The sequence below is a fragment of the Nuphar pumila genome, chromosome 13 (genome assembly GCF_984573655.1).
Source record: "Nuphar pumila chromosome 13, dmNupPumi1.hap1.1, whole genome shotgun sequence".
Classification (NCBI taxonomy): Eukaryota; Viridiplantae; Streptophyta; class Magnoliopsida; order Nymphaeales; family Nymphaeaceae; genus Nuphar; species Nuphar pumila.
Genome location: NC_143261.1, coordinates 102,246,631 through 102,274,585, shown reverse-complemented (window position 1 = coordinate 102,274,585; position 27,955 = coordinate 102,246,631). Strand labels below are relative to the sequence as shown.

At 35.3% G+C, this 27,955-nt stretch overlaps 1 protein-coding gene across 2 annotated transcripts; it reads right to left on the bottom strand.

Moving 5' to 3' along the window:
* Nucleotides 1-19,741: 19,741 nt before the first annotated feature.
* LOC149819532 (uncharacterized) lies at nt 19,742-26,990 on the bottom strand. 2 transcript variants are annotated; one of them, XR_016427387.1, is made up of 2 exons: nt 26,916-26,990; nt 19,742-19,943 (listed from the first exon to the last, which is right to left on the bottom strand). XR_016427387.1 is itself a non-coding variant. In XM_089985677.1 (2 exons), exons 1-2 carry the CDS (start codon nt 20,985-20,987, stop codon nt 19,857-19,859), a joined length of 309 nt encoding a protein of 102 aa, XP_089841803.1. In that variant the 5' UTR covers nt 20,988-21,074; the 3' UTR covers nt 19,742-19,856. The 2 variants fall into 2 exon arrangements, 1 of the variants encoding a protein (XP_089841803.1); XM_089985677.1 differs by lacking the exon at nt 26,916-26,990 and adding an exon at nt 20,766-21,074.
* Nucleotides 26,991-27,955: the final 965 nt, after the last annotated feature.

Sequence of the window (27,955 nt, the reverse complement as noted above, 5' to 3'; positions counted from 1 at the left end):
TTTTTATAGGAATCAGTTCTTGGAGCATTTGATTCTCATGGATAGGTTCTTATAAGGTTTTAAAAAACCAATGGCCTGCCATTTTCATAAATTTTTTAGGCTCCAAATACTATTTTTTCATCTAAAATGCATGTTCCTAGTGTCAATTTCTAGTAAATCAAGTTGAACACCAGAATTTCAAAAAAATACTGAAAATCCATTAAGATGTTTCTTAGTGGGTAGGTTTTCATTTTCCTAGGAATTAATAAGTTAAAAAATAATTGCATATATTAAGGGAAATTTTCTTCTTGCTTTCGAAGATCTCCATCTTCTAAACTTAGTAAATGGAATATCGATGGTTAGTCGGCCCGTCACAAAACTTGAATGGCATTACCGTTTCCATTGAACCTTAAATATGAACTAATGATTTCTTGCTGAAGTTGTTTCGAATCAAACCTTCAATCTAGGACATAAAGTGCAAGGCTTGCACGGAAAAGGATATCAGATTCCATAGAAACAGTCAATTAGAATCTGCATAAGAGAAGACTTTCCCGGTGGGCAGGGAGGGAACTCCTTTCGAGTTTTACATATATAGGAGTGTCAACAGGTCGGGTTTGGTACGGACCCATTTTTGGGTATGGTATCTGGTCGGGCCCGAGTTTAATCAGACTGACCATAAGAGAAACCATACCCAGATCCCAAAGGAACTACATGAGCCATACCCGGATCGGATCATACCCGGTAAAATAATATTTTTTATCATTTTTACAATGAAAATTTTGCGGGTTTTAATCAGAACTCGGGTCAGGCCCGTGTCTGGTATAAAATTTCTCAAACTATACCCGACTCCATGTATTAATCGAACGTTTGGGTCTTAATCGGTCTTCTTATTTATCACCTACCCGGATCCTATAGGGTTTGGTATGGGTCGGGTCCTGGTAAACCCGACCCATAGCTAGTTCTACACCAAGGTCAACATTGCACCTCTCCGCAATCCAAAAATTCATGGTTTCTCCCATCATTGAAAAAAAACAATTGGAACCAACAAAAATCATTTACTTGAAGTCTATGTCGCAAAGACAGTGGACACAAGGATGCGTGATCTGGATTTGACTAGTAAGTTCAAAACAAATTTGAAAAATAGGACACGAGGACACAAATTTTTTCAATGTTTAAATAATAAAAACTATTTTTTTGGTATTTTAACATTAAAAATGCATTTTTATTGAAATAAAAAAACATTAATTATTAAATTATTTACTGTACGTGTCATATCTGTGTCCATGTGTGTGTCCCTGTGACATAGCTTGTGGTCATAAATGCTTCCATCTTGAGTAGGAGTTTTGGTGAGTAAAATTCAATGTGTACACAAATAAAATGGTTGAGTTCGTGTGGTTAGTGTAGGCAGATACTACATGCCAGTCTGAAATAACCAACAATGAGGACAATGAAGAATGCAAAGGAACTCAAGCAGATGGGGTAGGAGGCGTGTCCCTATGTTCTGGCCGAACACTTCGGCCCTTTTAAGAGGGGCGCAGTACACTGGGTCCCCTTCTTTAATAGGGTGGCTCTCCCTTTTATGATGGACAGCCACTACGTGGCTACCCCTAATTGGGCTGAACACTTATATAAGTGTTCTGCACAAGTGCCCAGAACACCGAATAGGGCCCCGCCAGTTGCTGCGGTTACGGTGGAAATGAAGGTTGTGGATGGTGGTGATGTCTTATCATCAACATCTAATCCGCTACTCGGGAACACAAATTCACGTGTTTCGGTGTGTACGGAGGAATATCTTGGGACCCATGATAATTCATACACCAATGTTGCCCATGATGACTTTATAATAAAATAACATATAAAAAAGGTAGGTATGCTTTTGATAGAAATGTCCTTCTGTAAGATAGATATGCGTTGAATGAAAATGTCCTCCCGCTCCCTGTATATAGATTTGCACTTTCCGCCTTTGTTTTTAGCTTGTGTTACAACACATGGCTGCCTTCTCGTTCCTGCCTTATGTTAGATAGAAAACTTTTTCGGGTTTGTTCCTACCTCATGGAGATAACTATAAATCGAATGATTGGTTAAATCATTGGTGGGCGTCATAGGGAGATTTGTCGATCATCTCTTTTTACAGTTTTCTCTTCTTCATTTTCGTTAGGTAGTATGGAAAAAAGCAATGACGTACAAATATTCCAACAAGTGTCATTAAGGTCACATCGTGAGTATCTTTCCATGTCATCATGTTATTGTTGAAGAACGTATGTCATCGTGAGTGTCATTAAGGCGTTGTTTTGATATTGCAGGTAGATTTTATCATTTCAATGGTTGGAAACTTGAAGACATTTGTAAGACGCTGGGACCTATTGACAAGAATGCTTGGTTACAGATGCAAGCAAGGACCTCTACCCCATCCGGTATCGTTCATCCACTCAGTATATTTAATGTAACGCAAATCACGGTTGTAGTAACACATATATCAATTTGTGAGATATTTTTTTGTTTATTAATATCGATTTGTAATATATTATGCTAAAATGTCATATATCGATTTGTAATATATTATGTATTTTCTAGTGTCGATTTGTGAGATATTGTTTTGCTTGATAATATCGATTTATAATATATTATGCCGATTTGCCGTATATGGATTTGTAAGATATTATGTATTTTCTAGATTCATTTATGAGATATTGTTTCGGTTGAAAATCTCGATTTGTAATATATTTTGTTGAATTCCCGTATATCGATTTGTAAGATGTTATATGTTTTCTAGTGTCGATTTATGAGATATTGTTTTGTTTGTTAATATCGATTTGGAATATATTATGTTGAATTGTCGTATATCGATCTGTAAGATATTATGTAATTTCTAGTGTTGATTTGTGAGATATTATTTTGTTTGTTAATCTCGATTTATAATATATTATGTTGAATTTTCGTAAATCAATTTGTAAGATGTTATTTGTTTTTCAGTGTCAATTTTTGAGATATTGTTTGGATTGTTATTATCGATTTGTAATATATTTTGCTGAATTGCTGTAAACATATGTGTTGGCTAATGCAAATTGATGTTTTGCTCATGACAGTGTTGAGCATATCAACTGGTTGCAGTGAAGATGATGTGTTTCAATCACTAAAAAGTCATGGAGCAACGGACATCCGTACTATCGACGCACCTAAAGAAGTGAATATGTGCACTAATGATGCACATAATAAGAAGGGTGCAGGCATTGGATTCACTCTAGACTTGAATATTCCAACAGACGAAATGCAATTCGATAATGATATTCCAGCAGACGAAATGCAATTCGATAATGAAGTAGATGATCATGACAGTGCACTTGACAAAGGTGCAGTCACCTCAAGTCTACATGATAGTACACTTGACTCTGTTTTCGTAGAGAAAATGCAGTTTAATAATGAGGAAGCTGTATACAAATTTTACAATAATTATGCCTTAAAACTTGGCTTCAGTGTTAGAAGGTATTCTTGGACAAAAAATGCACAGGGTATCGTGGTGAGAAAGGCATATGTTTGTTCTAAGCAAGGTTGGAAGAAGTCAAGTGGAAATCCAACAAGGAGCAAGCTAGATTCAAGATGTGTTTGTCCAGCAAGAATGGTGTTAAGAAGACTTTCGAATGGGAAATATGTAGTTCGCACTTTAATCAATGATCATAACCATGAATTAGCCCCTTCTTTTATGACTCCTATGTTAAGGTCACATCGTAAAGTAACCAAAGTGCATGTTGCAGTTGCTGAAATAGTTGATAGCGTCAGCATTGCACCAAGGAAGACATATAATTTATGCGCACGCATAGATGGTGGTTGCGAGAATGTACCATTCACACCTATGAATCTAAGAAACCATTTGATAAGGAAGAGGTCAGACAACATGAAGAATGAAGGAATGTGTTCTTTGGTTGATTACTTACAGAAGAATTCAAGCAATGACCCTGGTTTTTTAGTGCAATGCAACTGGATGAAGATGGGTATGTTGTGAATATGTTTTGGGCAGATTCAAAGTTAAAAGTAGATTATGAATGCTTCAATGATGTGTTTGTTTTTTATACAACAGTGAAGATTAATACGAAACAATGGCCATTTGCGCAGTTTGTCGGAGTGAACCATTACTCACGAAGTTGCATATTAGGCGGCTCTTTTTTGTTTGACTAGACCAAAGAAACCTTTGAGTGGTTGTTCAAAGTATTTACACAGACAATGAATGGAAAGCACCCTGGAGCTGTACTTACAGATGGTGATCATGCAATTGCAGTTGCAGTGTCTCATGTATGGCCATATGCACATCATTGCCTATGTTTGTGGCATATCTTTTAAAATGCAGCAAAGAACATAGGACACATTTTTTATCAGAAGACAGGGTTTGATAAAATGTTTAGAAAGTGTGTACTTGAGAGCATGAACGATGTCACTTTTCTGTCTGATTGGGAGCAAATGATTCAAATGTACGACCTTAGAAGACTGTGTGTGGTTATAAAATTTATATGCAGACAAAGAGAAGTAGGCATTGGCATATGGAAGACAATACTTTTGTGCAGGTATGATAAGCACACAAAGAGTTGAATCTATGCATGCCACACTGAAAAAAATCTTGTATTCATGTTTAACAATGTTTCGCTTCATGAAACAGTATGAATTATTTGTTGGTGGTCTTAGACAAAATGAGCTTGAACAAGATATATAATGCTTCAACACCCGCCCTGTAACTTTGGGCATGAAAATATTGATGCTACCTATAGATCTGTATAAACTAACTGTATTTGAATGGACTAAAGAGGTTATACAGGTCATGAAATGCAACATAGAAGGACATGTGCAATATGAGAATATGTAAAAATACCATGTTGTATGGAAGGGCGAAGAGCAACCACAAAGGAAAGAAGCACATGTTACGTACAATGTTGACAATGGAACAGTTGAATGTACGTGCAAAATATTTGAATTCAAAGGTATTTTATGTCATCATGCATTAAAAGCACTTAATCAAGAGAAGATACAAGAAATACCTAAGTCATATATAATGTGAAGATGGACGAGACAAGCAAAGATTGAACTGCTGGATAGAAATAATGTCAGTCCATCTGATGTTGATGAGAAGTGTCACATAGTCTCCCGTTACCAACAACTATGTAGGTCACTTATGCATGTTACAGATTTGGCATCGAAAAGCGAAGAAGCCTATATATGTATGAGAAAAGTGTCAAGGGAATTACTGGAAAAAGTGCAGTTAATTCACCATGAGTCTGTTGCAGCTCATAAAGACCAATCTAAGAAAACGGGATCGAACAACGTAGGTGAAATTCACATTTCCCTTGACTCTTATGACAAGTTGCGCTGAAGCATCAACATCATCTTCGACAAGTCAGAAGTAAACCTTGTAGATTATGATGAAAATATTCACCTAGAGAAGGGTATTAAAAGGAAACCTGCATCTGATCGCAGTCGTCGAAGGACAAAGGGTTCACTGGAATTGGTTTGCAAGAAAATGTGTAAGAAACAACCAACCCTTAAGCAACCAAGCCCTTCACATGAACAGGTATGTAATACAGTATATTTCTTCCCATGTAAATTGTATTACGTGCAACTTATCAAAATCTAATTTGTGAAATTTCCAACATGCAGCAATACCCTACAGATGTGCATTACAATGTTGGAACCTGCAATCCCCCCGACCTGTTTCAGTAGAACGATGGCATGCGTTTGACAAGTCTTTTGGTATATAACAATTTTGGAATGATGTTTGCATTTCTTGTTGAACTTATTGTAGTACCTGATATTGTTTTGTTTAATGACAAGCTTAGTTCAATTCAAAAGTGAGCAACACAACACAAGAATCGCGTGGGAATTCTTCAACTACAAAATACTTGTAGTATTCAATTGTCATTAGTGTAAATCATTGTAATGTTTAGCATTCTGTAATTCTTTATTGTAATTCTATAATTCTTTGTTGTAAATCGATAATTCTTTCTTGTAATTCTATAATTCTTTGTTGTAAATCTATAATTCTTTGTTGTAATGTTATAATTCTTTGTTGTAATTCTACAATATAAATCATACTACAAATATCATAAAACTCGTCCTTAGAAAACACATAATATCTCACAAATCGATATATAGCAATTGTGCATAATATCTTACAAATCGATATATGGCAGTTCAGCATAATAGTCTACTAATGGATATTAACAAACAAAACAATATCTCAACAATCGACACTAGAAAATGCATAACATCTTACAAATCGATATACAGCAATTCAGCATAATATTACAAATCGATATTAACAAACAGAACAATATCAACAAATCGATACTATATCGGAAAGCTTTATTCTAAAAAAGGTGTGTTGTGGATGCGGTTTTGCCTCATTAATTTTCTCAAGAGAAGAGTGTGTGTGCTGACAAAAACACTAATCAGACTGACACTAAAAAGCCAAAGATTGAACCCGCTGATGAACCTTTCCCTATTTCATCAATTAATGACCTAAAAGTGATCATTTCTAAGAAAGCTCATAATTCTCTTTGGCTTGATATCTTACAAATCGATTTACGATAATTCAGCATAATATCTTCCAAATCGATATACGGAAAATCAGCATAATATATTACAAATTGATATTTACAAACAAAACAATATCACCAAATCGACATTCGAAAACACATAATATCTTACAAATCGATATACCGCAATTCAGTATAATAACTTACAAATCGATATTAACAAACAGAACAATACCTCACAAATCGACACTAGAAAACACATAATAGCTTACTAATCGATATTAACAAACAAAACAATATCTCATAAATCGACACTAAAAACACATAACATCTTACAAATCGATATATGGTAATTCACCAATAATAGCTTACAAATCAATATTAACAAACAAAACAATATCTTACAAATCGATACTATATCGAGAAGCTTCATTCTAAAAAAGGAGGGTTGTAGATGCGGTTTCACCTTTTAATTTCCTCGAGAAAAGAGAGGGTGTGCTGACAAAAACAGTAAACATACTGACATTATGAAGCCAAAGATTGAACCTGTTGATGAATCTTTCCCTATTTCATCAATTAATGACCTAAACGTGACCATTTCTAAGAAAGCTTGTAAGAATTTTCACTTCTCTTTTGCTTGATATCTTATAAATCGATTTACAGCAATTCAGCATAATATCTTCCAAATTGATGTACAACAAATCATCATAATATATTACAAATCGATATACCGCAATTCAACGTAATAGCTTACAAATCGATATTAACAAACATAACAATATATCACAAATCGACACTAGAAAATACATAATAACTTACAAATCGATATACTGTAATTCAGCATAATAGCTTACAAATCGATATTAACAAACAAAATAATATCTCACAAATCGACACTAGAAAACACATAATATCTTACAAATCAATATACGACAATTCACCATAATAACTTACTAATCGATATTAACAAACAAAATAATATCTCACAAATCGACACTATATCAGTATAATAGCTTGCTAATCGATATTAATAAGTGCCATTTGCATAATTTTGTAAGATGTTTCGATTTTCAAGATATTTGTATTATGATTTTGAAACGTGTGCCTGCGCAATTGACATGTTGCAATTTATGCGCTTGAAGTGGCGATTTGCTTATTCAACACACATGTGCCAATGCATAATATTGGTTTATGGATCAATGTGAATTTTAAACAGTCTTACAAAATTTGTATACACAGTCTACAAAATCTGTTACAAATGTTTGTACACATAAAATTTCTCCTATTCAGGAAATTGAATGTTAAACCAAAAATTGCTATCTCTCTCTCTCAGCAATAGAACATAACCCTCTTCACGTTATCCTTGAGAATAGGTAGACGTTTAAAACGACTTCCTCTTACTCTTGGGGCCTTGCGTCCTTCATTGCATTCTAGGTATTTCTGCAGTCTAGGGTTTTGTATCCATCGCAATTAGAAAATCCATCAGTTTTTCGCATAGTTCTGTGCGGAATCCAGGAATATCATTCTGAAAAAATAAAAACCGATAGTCAGACCAATATAGAAATGTAGTCAGTAATAATATAGGATAATAAAACATATTTAAGTGTACAGCATACAACGGTGAATTCTGGTACTCGTCCATAGTACATTGCTTCAATATAATTCATTACAAAGATGCCACAATCGACGCCATTATTTTGTAAAGGAGCATCCTCGGCGATGTGAATCCTCCATGGGCCAATGTCGACACCTAACAAGTCTTTGAAAAATCCAACCTGTGGTTTATGCAAAAGCAAGTAAATTTCGGGTCACGGTAGAAGATACGGTAATCTTATAGATAGAAAATTACCAAATCCACAATGTCACGGTCTACACCAATGTTATAGTCCAAGGAGTTGTATAACCATATTTTTTGTTTTCGTACATCCAACACGTATAAGACCCAATGCTTTTTTGATTGCCATAATATAGGAATCAATATCTGAAAATCGATGTTAAGAATCAACATAGAAATCGATATTAAAAATCAAAACAATATCTTAAATCGATATTAGAATTCCACATATAAATCGATATTAAGAATCAGAACATCTTAAATCGATATGTAAATTCCTATTGATAACTTAAAATAGATATTAAGAATCAACATATAAATTGATATTAATAATCAAAACAATATCTTAAATTGATATTATGATCCAACATATAAATCGATATTAAGAATCAGAACAATATCTTAAATGGATATGTAAATTTCTATTGATAGCTTAACATAGATATTAAGAATCAACATAGAAATCGATATTATGAATCAAAACTATATCTTAAATCGATATTAGGATCCAACATATAAATCGATATTAAGAATCAGAACAATATCTTAAATGGATATGTAAATTTCTATTGATATCTTAAAATAGATATTAAGAATCAACATAGAAATCAATATTATGATTTAAAACAATATCTTAAATCGATATTAGGATCCAACATATAAATCGATATTAAGTATCAGAACAATATCTTAAATGGATATGTAAATTCCTATTGATAGCTTAACATAGATATTAAGAATCAACATAGAAATCGATATTATGAATCAAAACAATATCTTAAATCGATATTAGGATCCAACATATAAATCGATATTAAAAATCAGAATAATATCTTAAATGGATATGTAAATTCCTATTGATAGCTTAAAATAGATATTAAGAATCAACATAGAAATCAATATTATGATTTAAAACAATATCTTAAATCGATTTAACATCTTGCAAATCGATATGGTCATAAACCTTTTTACTTGACGAGAAGTCTGTCATTTGGTCATCGTCACCCTAGTATTGTAGTCCATTTAGAAATCCAGCCGCGTATGGCATTCGACGGACGATACTCTATTGAACGAAATAGTAATAATAGTAAGTTTAAAACATGCAGGTACATTAGTAAATCAAAAAAGAAAATAAATATATAAGATAACCAATATACCATAAAATAAGGGGTGACAACGCGTACCGGCATGAATAATCCCTTTCTTTGAATATATATGATGAAATCGTGTATAGTCTATTTACAACAAATATGCACTTGTTAATATACATGACCACGGCATACGTAAATGTATAACGGATGGTGCTTTTATACGTACAAAATTACTGATAGTGTGTCCTGTAAATTCATCTCGCATCCGGTCGATGTTCTCTTCGAGCATTTTGTTGAGTTTTCGGGCACTTTGTTTTGTGGATGTTGCACTGAAATTAGCTGAATATTCAGTAAAGGAACTATTGTATTGTATTCAGTAAGTGAAATGTAAACTACATAAAAAAGATGATGCAGGATAAAGCAATCGAAGGTACTCTTTTTTGTAGATGGTCGATTGAATCGCAGCTTCCTTCTTCGACATCGATACAATTTTTGCGACGATGGTGGTTAACTGATACATCAAGTTTTCTGTTCGTTGTTCATAAAGAAGGAAAATGAAATGTCGTTTGTTCCTTGCTTTTAAAGGAAACGTCATGTGTTCCTTGCGGAACAAACTACTGAAGTTAATCATTTCATGTTGTTTCATGTCCTGCCCATTTTCAAAAACACCACCTCTAAAGATGATATTAAATAAATTAATTAAACTGCACATTAAATAAAAGATGTTGTTTCATTTGCTAGTATCATCGCAACGACATTAGTACGTGTAAATGAATAACACATCGCTTAACATCAGTAGTGTGTCAGATGACGTTTACCTAAACTCTAGACCCTAAACCCAAAACTAATCTTATGTGACGTTCCTTGCACTTAAAGGAAATACTACAAATAATAAACCCTAAACCAGAAATCGCTTAACGGTTGAGCAAACCTACTTACAAATCGTGGTAACTTCATAATCGCTCTACCTAGTAATCACTATTACAAGATTCACTATACATAATAAACTCAAAACTAGTAAATGCTATATGAGTTAGCAAACGTAAGTACAATTTTGTGGTAACTTCATAATCTCTATACTTATTAATCGATATCACAGGAAACACTATAAATAATAAATCGTAAACCAGTAATCGCTATACAATTTAGCAAATGTAAGTACAAATCATGCTAACTTCAGAATCGCTATACTGACTTATCGCTATTATAAGAATCGTTATAAATAATAAATCCTAAACCAGTAATCGTTATACAAATTAGCTACTTTTAAGTAGTAATCGCTATACTGAGTAATCACTATTACAAGATTCACTATACATAATAAATTCAAAACTAGTAATCATTATACGATTGACCAAACGTAAGTATAAATCATGGTAACTTCATAATTGCTATATATAGTAATCGCTATCTAAGGAATCGCTACAGAGTAATCGCTATCACAACAAACGTAAGGAAAGAATTAAATAATTATACTCATTAATCACTATCTGTGTCACACTTATTAAGGAAAGAATTATATATTTACAACAAAGAATGAATGAATTACAACATTGAATTATCGGGATACACAAATCACATAATATGTTTATTCACTGGCACTTGATGACTCAAATGGACCTACAAATCGTCACTTTCTTTCCCGTGGTGGTGTCTCTTTATTCGGTGGCCTCTTCGTTCTCTTGATCTCATTAAACCCACTAGTAATCATCTCAACCAGCGACCCAATTTGTCTCCTCAAATTCTGCATGTCTTTTCATAATGCCTTATTCTCCCTCTCCAGCATCGCGAACCTTTTGTCAGACGATACATTCTCCTTTTGGAGCAGTGTTTTCTCCCTATTGTGTATTGCAATAGATGAAATCGCAGAAAGTGCCAAAGGGACACGAGGGATGTTACGTCTATGCTGAAAGATGACATGATCGGGGACAATAGCGTCCTTACTTTCAGGTTGCTGCTTCTCAATCTATCGATTTGGATGCATGGGTTGCCAATATTGTTTAAAAAAGTTGGGGTCATATTGTTGTTCTTTATAATCATATGGTATGGCATGAATATCTTCTTTGTTCCAATTATCTAATTGTTTCCTGAAGCATTTGTGCCAATTCACGTTCCTGCCCCCACCACTATTCATTTTTCTTCTAAATAGCACAGGCTCTTTTGGTACCGACTGTCCCAAGCCAGCTTGTAGGAGTACTTGACTGTCATGCTGCAACTCGACTTCATATTTGCTAAAAAGCCAAATATCACAGACAGACAGTCTCGCAGCCACAACAACAACCTCTTTGTCCTCGTCCTCCACATCTACATAGGGTCTCCAAACAACTTATGCATTCAAGATTGTGGTTTAGATATAGACATAATTATTCATGCAAAATGATGAGTGCGATAATGATTTGTACTAAGAAAGACAAAATCTTAAAGCGATTATTACTAAAGAATACTAAACATTATAACGATTTACGCTAATGAAAGTTAGATATTAAGGATATAACGATTTGTACTAAGGAAGACAAAATCCTAAGGCGATTATTACTTAAGAATACTAAACATTATAATGATTTACGCTGATGAAAGTTAAATGCTAAGGAGATAATGATTTGTACAAAGGAAGACAAAATCTTAAAGTGATTATTACTTAAGAATGCTAAATATTATAACGATTTACGCTTATGAAAGTTAGATGCTAGGGAGAGAACGATTTGTACTAAGGAATCCAAAATCTTAAAGCGATTATTAATTAAGAATGTTAAACATTACAAAGATTTTAAACCATTTACCTCATTTAATTGCAGTCTATCTAAAATAAACTAAGCATTTTCCTCCTTGACATTTATTGAAGCCCACTGGCCGATTCTGGGAAAACCACAAATTGCAGGGCCACACAAAAAACGCAAGGCGACAATATGCTCTCACGTTCAGGCCTACAAAATCAATATATTAGTAAGACTACAACCTTCGATGAGCTTAATCCATAAGTACTAAATATTTAATAAACAAATACCTGAACAAATGGTCAAAACTCGCCGACGGTTTTCGTATCATTACTCGCACGATAAAGTTGATTGTATAAGTTTGCGAGTGTAGCAGCACCCCATGCTCAGTTGTTGACTTCATCTAAGTCTTCCAGGAATTGCAACCACAAGTAACTTATTCTCGAACCAGAACAATTGAAAAATAAAGTAAGTCCAAAAAAAATAAAGAAGAAAGTCGCACAACTCTTGGTCAGCTGCTTCAGATATATATGCAGCAGACCGGCCTTCCCATTTATTACAAAAAAAAATAAAATTTCATCATTGAGGAATTGCCTCCACTAGAAATACACTCATGTTATTCCTCCATCGACATTTCTAGAAGGGTCGTGCAATTGTTCCTTGGGTTATAGTTTGAATCCCTTGTTAGGACAGCACTTCCATGGCACTTGAGACCCGTAATTCGTGCCACATCTTCTAGGGTCATGGTCATCTCAAAACCCCCAAACTGAAACATGCTCGTCAAATGGTTCCACTTATTGACAAGGTTGGTCATAGTGTTCCAGCAATTTTCAAAATAATGTTGGTCCATAAGGCCGCCGAAGTGCATCATTCGTAATCGGTCCTTTTGATATTCACTCAGCTTTTTGTACCAAAACAGAACTACAGGCCACTGACACCACCCTTTTAGTTGTTCACCTGTTGCTTTGTTTCTCTTTTGACCAATCTGTAACACAAAATATCAAATCATAATTAATCGTTATGCATAGTAATCGCTATCACAGTAATCGCTATACATAGTAATCGCTATAACAGTAATCGGTATACAGAGTAATTGTTATCCATAGTAATCGCTATACAGAGTCATTGCTATACATAATAATACCTACAACAGTACATCGCTACATCTTGTAGCGATTAACGTACCTTGGTCACAGTTGTCTCCTCTTCATCTCTTCCCTTCCATAGCTTTTGTACTTCTTCCTTTTTTCGCTCTTTCGCGTCCATCCTCTTCTTTTTTCTTTCCCTTTTGCTTTCTTTCTCTTCCTCCTCTTGCTTCTTTCTTTCTCTTTCCTTCTCTTCCTCGTCCTCCTTATCCTTTCTTTGTCTTTCCTTCTCCTCCTCGTCCTTCTTCTTCTTCCTTTCTCTTTCCTTCTCTTCCTTATCCTCCATCTCCTTCCTTCGTCTTCCCTTCTCTTCGTCATCCTCCTTCTCTTTCATTTGTCTTTTCTTCTCTTCCTCGTCCTCCTTCTCCTTCCTTTGCCTTTCCTTCTCTTTCTCATTCTGAATATGCTTCCTTTGCCTTTCCTCTTCCTTCTTCTTCAGTTGTCTTTGTTTCTCTTCCTCCTCCTCCTTCTTTTTAAACTGTCTTTGCTTATCTTCCTCCTCCTTCAAATTCATTTGCTTTTCTTCCTCTTCCTTATTCTTCCTTTGTTTTTCCCTCTCCTCCTCCTCCTCCTTCTTCTGCCTTCGCTTTTCTTCCTCCTCCTTATTCTTTCATTGCTTTTCCCTCTCCTCCTCCTCCTTCTTCTGCCTTCGCTTCTCTTCCTCCTTCTCTTTATTATTCCTTTGTCTTTCCCTCTCCTCCCCCTCTTCCTTTTGCCTTCGCTTATCTTCCTCATTATTCTTCCTTTGTTTTTCCCTGTCATCCACTTCCTCCTTCTTTCGCCTCAATTTCCTTTGCTTTTTTTGCTTTATCCTCCTCCTTCCTTTCCTTTTGCTTCTCTTCGTCATTATTCTTCTTATTTTCCATCTGTACTTCTTCCTCAACATTCTTCGTTGGATCATCATCTTCAATATCTGACGAATTAAGCTTTGCTCTATACTTTAGCAGCAATTGCTCCCTTTCTTTGTCATTCTCAATCATCAATATTTTATAGTACGCTTCTAATTGCTCATATAAAGCATATTGTTTGATGATTTCGGTTGCAGATTTTTCCTTGAACGACGAAGTATTTCTTCTCTTACGAATGTAAGCCATTGGTAACATGCACAACACAAAAACTCACTGAGACGACAAAGGGAGCTTCGGGGAAGAAGACAAAGCATTAGATTTTTTGTAGATCGTTTATGGGGTAATATTGCGCAGATCTCCTTTTATAGCAAAGGAGTTCAATTTTTATGGGACCCAGCAAAGATTTTATAATAAATAGCATATACCTTTTAGCGGTTCACATTTTAGGCAGTTTACGCACTGACGTCTTTGTCGACCACAAAGCGACACAGAAATTCCTGTTGATAGCTTATAAATTGATATACAGAATCATGATAAAAATTGATATTATGAATCAAAATAATATCTTAAATCGATATTAAAAATATTATGCTGAATTACCATATTGATGATTAATATATTATGCGATATGTATATTGATGTGTAAGATATTAGGTATTTTCTAGTATCAATTTGTAAGATGTTATACCATGTATTGTCCTATCGTGATTTACACAATGACGTCTATGTCGACCACAACTGGATGAAAATCTCAATTTACATGAGTACAAATCGCGATACAATTGCACGAAAAAATCGTTGTCTCATCTAGCCTTCAAATTTACACAGCGTTTAGGGTTTAGGTATAATGTTTAGGATTTAAAATTTAGGGTTTAGTGTTAGAGTTTAGTAAGATATGACACAATTTGTAATATATTTTGCCATATGTACATCGATTTGTAAGATTTTATGTGTTTTGTAGTGTCGATTTGTAAGCTATTAGGTTGAACTTCCGTATCAATTTATAATATATTATGCGATATGTATATCGATGTGTAAAATATTATGTGTTGTCTATTATCGATTTCGTTCACAAAGAAAGAGTTTTGGGCTGAATTTTTTTTCATGAATCGTGAGCCATAAAATAGAATTGTTAATATTTTTTTGCATCACCATTCATGAAAATGGCTTCATCTAAAAAGCACATGAATTTTGTTTAATAATGTATCATTCACATGTACAAATCATTATAATAGGTAACATTCACATGTATAAATCATTGTCTCATCTAGCCTACAAAGCTACAATTTTGATACCGTAGGTAAATCGCCTTTGCTCAGTGCTTATACAATTAGTGAAAATCGTTGTCTCATCTAGCAGGTGTAAAACCTTAGTATATTTAACCTCTCTTCATCTTTTCTGTGGTAGTGCAGCTTCTTCTTCTTCTTGTTTTTTCTCCTTCGCCTTCATCTTCTTCTTCTTCGACATTTCCGTCAAACGCATGTCTATCTTTTAGAGACTCCCATTTTTATAGAAGAGAGCACCAAAACATCCATAGTGTTCATCGTCGATTTCATTTCCTGCTGTAAAGCAATTCTATGTGCAGTTGCGGATACATCCTCTCCAAGAAAATGAGTTCGTTAGTAATGGCAACCCACTGCACCATTTTCCTCAGGCTGAGGTTGATAGAGACTCCAGCAGTAGTGCACTCTTAAGAATATGCTTCACAAACTTCAGCTCAGGCATTGAATCCTTAAAGGAGCTGATGGGCTACATCATAAATCACTTTTATGTATTTGTCTTTGATATACTTTATGACAAATACGTAAAAGAGATTTATGATGTAGCCCATCGGCTCTTTAAGGGGACAGTGCCTGAGCTGAAGTTTGTGAAGCATATTCTCAAGGTGCATCATTGCTCGAGTCTCTATCAGCCTCAGCCCGAGGGAAATGGTGCAGTGGCATGCCATTACTAATGAGCTTATTTTCTTGGAGAGGATGTATCTGCAACTGCAAATAGAATCGCTTTGCAGTAGGAAATGAACTCGACGATGAATGATACAGATGTTTTGGTGATCGCTTCTATAAAAATGGGAGTCTCATAAAGATAGATATGTGTTTGATGGAAATGTCCTCCCATAAATATCTTTTCACATTCCCGCACCTGGATTGCATTAGAAGCATATCACTATTTTGGACGTGGGTTTCATACTTATGGTGATATCTATTTTCTTTCTTGATGATGGTCATGTATTGTATCTAAGCCAAACCATTGGTCATGATGTTTTGTATCTAAATTCTAATATTTTTTTGTATATGAATGTGGTTTTAAATTATGTGGATTTGTAGTTACGAAATTACGGCAAGAATGATATGTGTTTGTAAAAGCAAGTCATGATAGCACGTGGCCTTCATACGTCATTGTGTAAATCGTGATGGTATGTGTCATTCACTTAGACAAAGCTCATTGTCTAAAAGACAGACGTCATTGTGTAAATCACGTTGGTATAACGATTTACACAATGACGTCTATGTCAGCCATATCGGATAAAAATCATGGTCTATGAGTATAAAGCGTGTTTGTGCAAATTGTTTCAGTTGTTTATCAAAAATTATGCAAAGCAATTCATTACTAGTAAATTGCTTTTAGGTTTCATAATTCACCGTTTCAGACGTTTATTAACTCAACTGTGTAAATCGCAATAGGAACAGCTCGTAAAAGCAAATCAATTGCATTTTCACTATACACAACGCTAAATGATTGTTTAATTTTTATTTATGAACATCGTTCATTACAATGATTTGTTCAGTGACAACAGATTAGTCCATTTGCCTTTGTTACAAAAATATTGTCATAGCATCATACAAATCGATATGGAAATTCTTGTTGATAGCTTATAAATCGTTATACAGAATCAACATATAACTTGATATTTAGAATCATAACAATAATATATAAATCGATATTAAGAATCAAAACAATAACTTAAATCGATATCAAGAATCAACATAAAAATTGATATTAAGATTCATAACAATATCTTAAATCGATTTGAAAATTCGTTTTGATATCTTAAAAAATGATATTTAGATTCAAAACACTATCTTAAATCGATATTAAGAATCAAAACATTTTCTTAAATCGATATGGAAAATCCTATTGATATCTTTAAAATCGTTGTAATGTTTAGTCGATTTGCCTTTGTTACGAAAATATTGTCATAGTATAACGCAAATCGATGATCAAATATCATACAAATCGATATGAAAATTCTTGTTTATAGCTTATAAATCGATATACTGAATCATCTTCATAAACGAAGGTTTAGTTATAGGGTTTAGTTTATAGGTTTTAGGGTTAGGGTTTAGGGTTTAAGGTTTAGGGTTTAGTAATATATTAAGGGCTTATGGTTTAGCATTGCGGTTTAGTAAGATATTGAAGGTTAGGGTTTAGAGTTTTGGGTTAGGGTTTAGGTTAAGGGTTTAGGGTTAGGGTTTAGGGTTATGGTTTAGTAAGATATTAAGGGTTTAGGGTTAGGGTTTAGGGTTTAGGGCTTAAGGTTTAGGGTTTAGTAATATATTAAGGGTTTATGGTTTAGCATTACAGTTTAGTAAGATATTAAGGGTTTATAGTTAGGGTTTAGGGTTAGGGTTTAGTAAGATATTAAGGGTTTAGGGTTTAAGGTTTAGAGTTTAGTAATATATTAAGGGTTTATGGTTTAGCATTATGGTTTAGTAAGATATTAAGGGTTTAGGGTTAGGGTTTAGGGTTTAGGGTTAGGGTTTAGTAAGATATTAAGAGTTTAGGGTTTAGGTTAAGGGTTTAGGGTTAGGGTTTAGGGTTAGGGTTTAGGGTTTAGAGTTAGGGTTTAGTAAGATATTAATGGTTTATGGTTTAGGTTAAGGGTTTAGGGTTTAGGGTTAGGGTTTAGTAAGATATTAAGGGTTTAGGTTTAGGGTGTAGGATTTAGGTTTAGGTTTTAGGTTTTAAGGTTAGGGTTTAGGCATTAAGGGTTTTAGCGTTCCTGCTTTAAATGTACAAATCTCTGCTTCAAACATACAAATTGATATAGATATCACATCCTTCATAAGTACATATAGTTATAATGTTTGGACTTCAACATTAAACATTGTTGTACGATTTAGCAAACTTGATTACAAACCTTGGTAACTTTATAAATCATAAATCTCTACTGCATTAAATGTATAAATCGTTGCTGCTTTAAATGTGTAAATCATAAATCATAATTTTGCTACAATGATTTGCCTTTGTTATGAAAATATGTGTCATTCATTTGTTAAAGAGATGTTGTTTCACATCCCGCTCGTTGTCAAAAATCGATATGCCTTGTGAGACCTGGATTTCGGTTGTGATGTTTGCGACTTAAGCAATGACGTCTATGTAAGCAACAACGATTTGCCTTTGTATAGAAAATATTGGAATAGTATAACGCAAATCTCGGTTATAGTAACATACTATCGATTTGCGAAATATTGTTTTGTTTGTTAATATCGATTTGTAACCTATTATGCTAAATTTTTGTATCGATTTGTAATATATTATGCGATATGTATATCAATTTGTAACATATTATGTGTTTGCTAGTGTCGATTTGTATGATATTTGTATTTAACATACTATTTACATTGTTGCATGATTGTGGTGGCGATGTGCGTATTCAAATCGTTGTTCATTTAGCGATTAAAATTGAAATCGCTTTGCAGTATTATAGATGTCATTAAATCGCTATCTCTTGAATCGCTATTGTCAACACACATATACGATAAGTCATTTCTTTTATTGGCACAGTAAATAACAACTTGATGCATAGTATAGTGCGATGCAACTGACGATCATGAAGAATGATGTGCATCTAGATTTAATTTTGCATGGTCGGCGAGAAGAAATCATTTTGTCTCATAAGTGCATGTAGTTTTCATTCTCCTTCTTCTTCCTTTGCTTTTCCTTCTTTTTGTCATCCTTCTTCTTCTTCTTCTTCTTCTTCATCTTTAGTTCTTCCTCATCTTTCTTTGTTTGCTTTTCATCTTCAATATCTGAAAGATCAGGCTTCGCATAATAAATATCCAATAATTTGTTCCTATCTTTTTCATTCTCAATGTTCTTTACATAACCCTCACATATATCAGATTGGCGGATGATTTCTCTAAGAGTCATCCCCCTCAAACGGCGAAGGCTTTCTTGTCTTACGAATTGTACACTACAACAGAGCAGTAGATTAGCGACGACCACCTTCCGTCGCTAATCCGTCGCTAACCATGTTAGCGACGGATTAGCGACAACGCGGCAACAGTATGCTTACGTCGCGAATATTTCGACGCTAACTGGCGATGGAATAATTCCGTCGCTAATTGCGACGGAATAACGAGCGCTATATTCCGTCGCCAATCCGCCGGTACTAAACGGCGACCACGGCGTGGCGACGGATTTAATTCCGTCGCTAAGCCGTCGCTAGATTAATATGAATAGCGACGGAATCATCCGTCGCAAAAACGAAAAAAAATAAAAAAAAATTTATTTAAAAATTAATTACGGAGAACTGTACAATTTATATTTCCTGTACAATTTATATTTCCTGTAAATAAAAAACAAACCACACAAAAAAATTCATATAACAAGTATCTATAATAATTAATCGTTCCACCTTAAAACTAAGAAGTTTAATTATTTACAATTCAACAATTACAATTAGGAAAAATAAAAAAAATAGAACTTCTTCAACACAGTCCTCTAATCATCGCCAAGATTTTGTGCGTCTTCTTGTTCATTGTCTTTATCTGTCCCTTCAGCTCCACTACCCTGATTATCGCTAGCAGCCTACACAAGAAAAGAACAGTCAGTATTGATAAACAAAATATAATGAAATAAATTACACACTATATGTGATTCTATCATGTGCTCATGTGTGATCTAAGGCAATAAAAAAACTCTATATGTGATTCTATCATGCTCATATGTGTGCTAAGGCAGTCAAAAAATTGAATATGTGATTATAGCATGTTCATATGTGTTCTAAGGCATATAAAAAAACTCTATATGTGATTCTACCATGCTCAGATGTGCTTTAAGGCAGGCAAAAAACTATATATGTGATTCGATCATGCTCGTATGTGTGCTAAGGCAGTAAAAAAATTGAATATGTGAATATAGCATGCTCATATGTGCTCTAAGGCAGGCAAAGCCAAAAATTTTATATGTGATTCTATCATAAATGATATATAACATGTTCATATGTGTTCTAAGGCAGTTAAAAAACTCTATATGTTATTATAGCATGTTCATATGTGTGCTAAGGCAGTCAAAAAACAGAATATGTGATTATAATATGCTCATATGTGTTCTTAGGCAGTAAAAAAACTGAATATGTGATTATAGCATGCTTATGTGTTCTAATGCAATCAAAAAAACTTTATATGTGATTCTATCATGCTCATATGTGCTCTAAGACAGACAAAAAGTTAAATATATATATATGTGATTCTATCATGCTCATATGTGTGCTAAGGCAGTAAAAAAATTGAATATGTGATTATAGCATGTTCATATGTGTTCTAAGGCATCTAGAAAAACTCTATATGTGATTCTACCATGCTCAGATGTGCTTTAAGATAGTCAAAAAAACTATATATGTGATTATACCTGAGAGGGACCTGGAATCGAATATCCCCTATCCTGAACAGCGGCCTTGATCTCATTTCGGAGAAAGGGGGCGACGGTGTATTGGAAGTAGTTATTCAGTGATTCATTAATGATCTCGCGTACATCATCACCGGAAAGAATAGTCGGCTGCTTGGAGCTTATGTCGGCGCAAGAAGTTGGTGAGCCGTAACTGGAAGAACCAATAACTGGTGAAGTGTTCATATTACTCCCAAACCCGAACACGCGACCTTTTTTGGGTTCACCTGCTGCAGTCACCCATGCTGTAGGATCAAATGATGGATGCTGAGTAGCGTCTTCACCATATCGCTCTATCATTTGTTGCTCATATGCCTCCTACAAAATAATGTTTAAAGTATTCATTAATAATTAATGATAACATTATGATGACTTGCATATATATTGCAATGATTATTAATAGAATTAATACATACCGTTGTCGTTCTCGCCTTCTCTGATACGAAGACTCCCGTGGTCTTCCGTTTATGTGTTTCTACAAACACATCCTTATATGGTACACTGCCTCCTTTTTCTGCTTCCTGCGAAGTTAAATGACAAAAGATTTAGTACACAAATTTGCAACTATACTTATAAAATTAATATTATATATTGATGAGTTACCATTTTCTTTAGGTGGCTCCCAAATGTCTTAGATCCACCTGTGTGTAGATGGGCTTCGGGCATCTTCGATCGATTTTGTGAAGCCTTCGCAGAGCGATTTTTAAATGCATCTCCCGCCCACATATCGCACATTTCATCCCAGTAATCTCTCCTGATAGTAATAGGACCCTGGCCCTTCCACAGTAATGGATCATCTACTACGCCAGATGCTTTTTTTGCTGCAGTCTTCATAGTGTGCAGCATGTCTGCAAATCGATTGGCAGCCACCTTCTGCCACACCTTCCTTGCATCATTTTCTTCCACCGTAGTTGCAAAGCGATTCGAAGCCTACAAATATTTTCAGAAAGTTAGTAGACATTGCTTAAATAAATTAAATATGAAACACATTAACTATGAGGAACAACTGTATACCATGAATGATGACCACAATCTGTCTAATACCTCCTTTGGGTACTATTTCCATTGAGCAACTGGTCCTGGTAGATGTTGAAGAAGTGAATTCCTAATCTCCCGTACTACTTCTTGTGGCTCAAACCTCGTGCTGCACATGAATTGTTACACAGTAAATATCAATATAAAATATTTAAAAGATATGCAATAATTGAAAACAAAATACTTACGGTCGATTATCGATATACACTATTCGAATGAGTCTTCTTGTGCCAGCCTGTGAAGACCCTGTTTCCTGTGTTGGCTGTTGACTTGTGCGATCAACTGGTGTAGGTGGGTCGTGTACAGGCGCAACATCATCTGTAAAAAAATACACACCAAGTTCTCAGAATGTGCATTTGAACTAATCAAGCATCTAATTAGTTATATGATATACCTATCACAGGAGCCCGTGAAGATGAAGGTTGAGCCTGGCTACTACTGGATGAGCGACCACTATAACCTCCACGAACCATATTCTAACAAATAACATATGTCAAATAATTCACATCAAGTATTACAATGCATTCAAGTCATTCACATCAAGCATTGCAATGCATTCAAATAATTCAAATCATTGACATCAAGTATTGCACTAATTCAAATCATTCGTTAATTGCATAAATTATAATACATTCAGATAAATTACAATATATTCGAATCATTCGTATCAAGTATTACAATACATTGAAATAAAATTTTTAATCATTCACACCAAGTATTGCAATACAACTCACATCAAGTATTACAATGCATTTAAATAGAGGTTTGTAGTATAAGATTTTTTTCACTAGCTTGAGAATTCTTCCTCGTCACTAGTTTGACTTTCTTCTTCTTCTTCTTCTTCTTCTTCTTCTTCTTCTTCTTCTTCTTCTTCTTCTTCTTCTTCATTGTTTGCCCATCCACTTGGTACATCATTTGGATCACATTCCTCTATGAATGTTTCATCAGCCAATGGAGATATGACATGCATATCATGCGCAACATCGTGACCATAAGCGAAGTCACAGACATCATCTGATTGATAGTAATCACTGTCTTCAGCTAACTCATCTTCTTGTAACTGATCATACTCGGGGTATAGTTTGGATTTCACCTTGCAAACTGCCCACCATTCATTTCTATCTGACTTTTTTATACTCGGATATGAAGTATAATAAACTTGTTGAGCTTGCGAGGCTAATATGAATGGTTCATATGTTCCAAACCTGGATTTATGATTCACCTCCACAATGCCTGAAGCTTTGTCGAGTCTTGTTGCAGTTGGATCAAACCAATGACACTTGAATACCGTAACCCTGTTATTCATGCCTAAGTAAGTCAACTCCATTATTTCCTCTATAACACCGTAGTAATCATGTTCATTTTCACCGTAGCTGCTACCCTTGACACACACGCCACTATTTATCGTTGATTTGTTTATACCGTAGTCTTTTGTATGGAATCGATAACCATTTACGATATACCCGTTGTAGCATTGCACAACTTTGGTCGGACCATTTTCTAAATCACATATTCCTTGATCTTTAACATCACCATGGCGAACCTACGCACAGACATAAACAATTATTGTGATCACGATCAATTAAGTAACTTAGTGTTGTTTATAAGTACAAAATTTATGTTAGCTTCTTTACCAACTGTTTCAACCACTCCACAAACTTAGTTTCACGTTCTTTTTGTACTTCTGCATTAGTGAGATGTGAAACTTTGCTTTGCAACTCCAGATCAAATCGTCTGCAAACCACAAATACTTATATTACCGAGCCATGTATCCACATATAGAACATAAAAGGATTTATAATTGAGTTGCATATACATATACTTACTCGATGTATGGGTCGATCGCTGAACAATTAAAAAGAATATAGATGTGTGCTGCATCTTGCTCTCGATCTGTCAATAGCCTTGATCGGCAACTACCAAATGCATGCCCAAGTCGTTGAAATATCGACAGCTTGTCAGCTACAGTTACTTGTTCTCCATCATCGTTACGGGGCGGGCATGTGTAACATGTTGAAATATGAGGTTCGAAGTACATAGATGAGAAATTTGAAATCTCTTCTAAAGTGTACGCCTCACAAATAGAGCCTTCTACTCTTGCTTTATTACGAACCTTTTTTTTTAGGTCGAGCATGCATCTGACAAGAATATACATTGCAAATTTTAAATATCTGTCATTAAAGAGACAAATATAAAAAAACATATACCTTTCAAATGGGTACATCCATCGATATTGCACAGGGCCACCAACCCTTAGTTCATATGGCAAATGTATGATCAAATGTTCCATAACATCGAAAAATGTTGGCGTAAATATCTTTTCTAACAGACAAACAGTGGTGATGACAGAGTCCTCGAGATTCTTTACATCTGATACAATGACCTCCGATGCGCACAATGTTCTGAAAAATCCGCTCAACTCAGACAATACCCCCCATATAGGTTTGTCTAACATATCATGGAATGCTAGGGGTATCAATCGTTGCATAAAGATATGACAATCATGGCTCTTCAACCCATATAACTGTCCATCGTCAATCTTCACAGCCCGAGCAATGTTAGAGACATATCCATCTGGAAATCTCAGTTGTCTCAACCATTGACATACATGTTTTATTTGATCAGGTCCGAGCACGTACTTCGCCTTTGGTTTCAGTACTTTGCCATTATACTCTTTGAGTTCCAATTCTGGTCTTTTACATATTAATTTTAAATCCATACGAGCCTTCGGATTATCCCTCGTTTTTCCTTTAATATTCATTACTGTATTGAACACATTATCAAACACATTTTTCTCTACATGCATCACATCCAAATTATGTCGTATCAATAGGGTCGGCCAATACGGTAGTTCCCAAAAAATAGATTTTTTCGTCCAATTGTGTTCCTTCCCAAATCCACGGAAGGGTGTAGGACTGCGGGCATCTGTTAATACATCTGGAAAGTATCGCAATCTTCTTAAAATCTCTATGCCAGACAATCTTGAGGATGGACCTTCCATTTCAGTTGTGCCTGCTGTAAATGCATTCTTTTGACGTCGGAACGGATGATCGCTGGGTAGAAATCGACGATGGCAATCAAACCAGCAAGGCTTCCTTCCATGCCTCAATCTAAAAGCTTTGGAATCCTCCATGCAGTACGGACAAGCCAACCTCCCATGTGTGCTCCAACCAGATAACATACCATATGCAGGGAAGTCACTGATTGTCCATAGAACAGCGGCCTTCATGTTGAAATTTTGTTTTTTGTGGGCATCATACGTGGTAACACCGTCATCCCACAGTACTTTTAATTCATCAATCAATGGCCTTAGATATACATCAAGATTTTGGCCAGGTGAGGTCGGACCAGGGATCAACAGAGACAAGAAAAGATTTGGACGTTTCATACACAAGCTTGGTGGAAGGTTGTATGGAGTTACAAATACTGGCCAGCATGAGTATGGAGTTGATCTACCCCCAAATGGATTAAATCCATCTGTACATAGACCGAGTCTAACATTTCGCACTTCCATTGCGAAGTTCTGATGAGTACGATCAAAGTGCTTCCAAGCTTCAGCGTCAACAGGATGCGTGATCTTGTTTTCATCGTGTCGAACTTTATTTGCATGCCATCTCATGTGTTTAGCTGTCTTTGAAGACATATACAATCGCTGCAATCTAGGAGTGATAGGAAAGTAGCGGAGCGACTTGTATGAAACTTCCTTTGATCTCGTGCTACCATTGCCTCTTGTCTTTGGCTTGAACCGAGGATGCCCACATGACGGGCATGATATGTCGTTTTCCTGCTCCTTGAAATACAACATGCAGTGATTTGGACAAGCATCAATCTTTTTGTAACCCATACCTAGAGCGTTGACCATAACTTTCGCACGATAGAAATTTTGTGGCAATTTCTCATCTTTAGGCAACATACTCTTCACAATCATGCACAAACGGTCAAAACATGATTGACTCAAATTATACTCGGACTTCAAATTCATTAGTTGAAGAACTGCAGACAAGATAGTGTGACTCTCACAACCGTTCCAAAGTGGCTCATCAGCATCTTTAAGTAAATCATAAAATCTACTAGCTGCATCGTTTGGTGATTCTTCATCTACGACAGTTCTTACATCACTAGAACTCATAGCAGAACCCAGTTCTGTTCCTGCAGCATCAAATATCAAATTCGTATATGGATTATCGTGCACCACATTCACCCGTGCATCAAAATCGTTTCTAAATTCTTCTCCATGAAACGCCCAGTTTTGATAATCACTCACAAAACCCTTCCTGTATAGGTGATGTCTAACGCCATGAGGTTCTACAAATCGATTATTCTTACAAATCTTGCAGGGACACCTAATCCGACCTGTGGGATCTACCGTACTGACACTCGCCGTTGCAAATTCAATAAAACTATCGACACCATCCATATATTCATGCGATAACTCATTGTCCACTATCCTACGGTACATCCATTCACGGTTTGCAGTCATTCTGTCGTATGATGTTACGAATAGTATCCTAACGAATTAAGAAAAAAACAATCAGAATGCGACGATGAAGAAAATATCAAATTTATCATGCAATATACTATGTCAAACAATAACAAGAATTTTGATGCATGCATTGATAACTTAATATTTTCATGTGAAAACTATTAATGACATGATACAATCATTTGAAGCATGCTTTTATTATAAAATTTCACATGGAAGTCAAAATCAAATTGAAAGTAACTACATGCAAGCATGGATACAATTACATCAAACATTGCAATACATCATAATCATTCATATCAAATAAATGGCAAACATGTACCTGCAGCAAACACACTTCAATATCTCACTAACTACTACCATGCTTAGCATGGACTCCGTACTCCAAAAATAAGAACACTTCCATATTTCTACATTAAAATCATGCTCAGCATGATCTCCGAACTCCAACAAAGCAGTCCTAGATATCAACAACTAAGTGAGTGTGTGAACAATAAAGTGCTGCATTCAATAAATTAAATAACATGTGATACGTTTGCATCACTTACTCACCACGGGTATTTACCCGATTTGCATTGTTTTTGTCATTTACTTACCACAGGTGGCCGAGCACGAGTTGGTTCCGTTGAAAAATCTGCACAAAAACAAAACAAATTAAGTAACAAACTAACTAATCAAGAAAACAAATTGAAGTAAAACTAACTACCAGTAGACATTAACAAACTAACAAATTGAACAACATGGACAACTTGTATATATACATTACAAAAAAAATTTCAACTTAAAATCCATATGGACAACATATATGCAAACTACACTTAAAACCATATGGACATCTTATATACACATATTACAATTTTTTTTTCAAGCTAATCACATGGACAACATAGGGATCACATAATAACTTTTTTTTTTTTTAAAAAGAGATCACATGGGCAGCATAGGTATCCATAACAAAAATTCTTTTCAAAACAGATCACATAGGCAACGTAGGTATCTCATAACAAATTTTTGTTAAACCCAGCCGAGTGGAAGAGAAAGAGATAGACTAAGAAGGTTGGAGGCCTTGTGCTCAGCCAAGCTCCCTTCCACAGCCCCTTTTCGCGTTTTTCTCTCAAGGTACGGGTATTTTCTTATGTGAAACGTTTGAGAAATCGGGTAGAGGTAGGATTTCCATGCATGTTTTGATGGAAATCCATGGCGAATCAGTGGATCTACGAATCCACTATGTTATATTGATATTTTTCCTTGTTTTTCATTTTTTTTTTCAAAAAGAAATCCATGGCACGATCGATGTGGTATGGGTGTCGGCTGACAGACCAGCCGAAGTCAAGCCGTGAACCCTCGTTGTTGGCCCAGCCGAGTGATCGGCTGGGTATGATCCCTTTATTTCAAAAAAAAAAATCTTTTTATTCACGTTGGTGGCTGTTGGCTGGCTGGCAGCCAGCCGAGTAGCACTCGGCTGACTGCCAGCATGCTGGCAGGTGCGCCAAGCCCAGCACCCAGTCGGCTGGGTGCTAGGCGAGCCTATGACAGGGCCATAGCCGGCCCAGCCGACAAAAATTCTTTTCAAAACAGGGAAGGGGGTTAAACCCCCTGCCGGAAAGGCAGTTCCGGCATGGGGGGTTGACCCCCT

Excerpts from the sequence above, each read along its gene's own strand:
- LOC149819532 (XM_089985677.1), bottom strand. The coding sequence starts at position 20,987 with ATGAACACTTCACCAGTTATTGGTTCTTCCAGTTACGGCTCACCAACT. Across the intron at positions 19,944-20,765 it reads CGATTCCAGGTCCCTCTCAG|GCTGCTAGCGATAATCAGGG; the intron begins GTATAATCACAT and ends TTTCTTGTGTAG.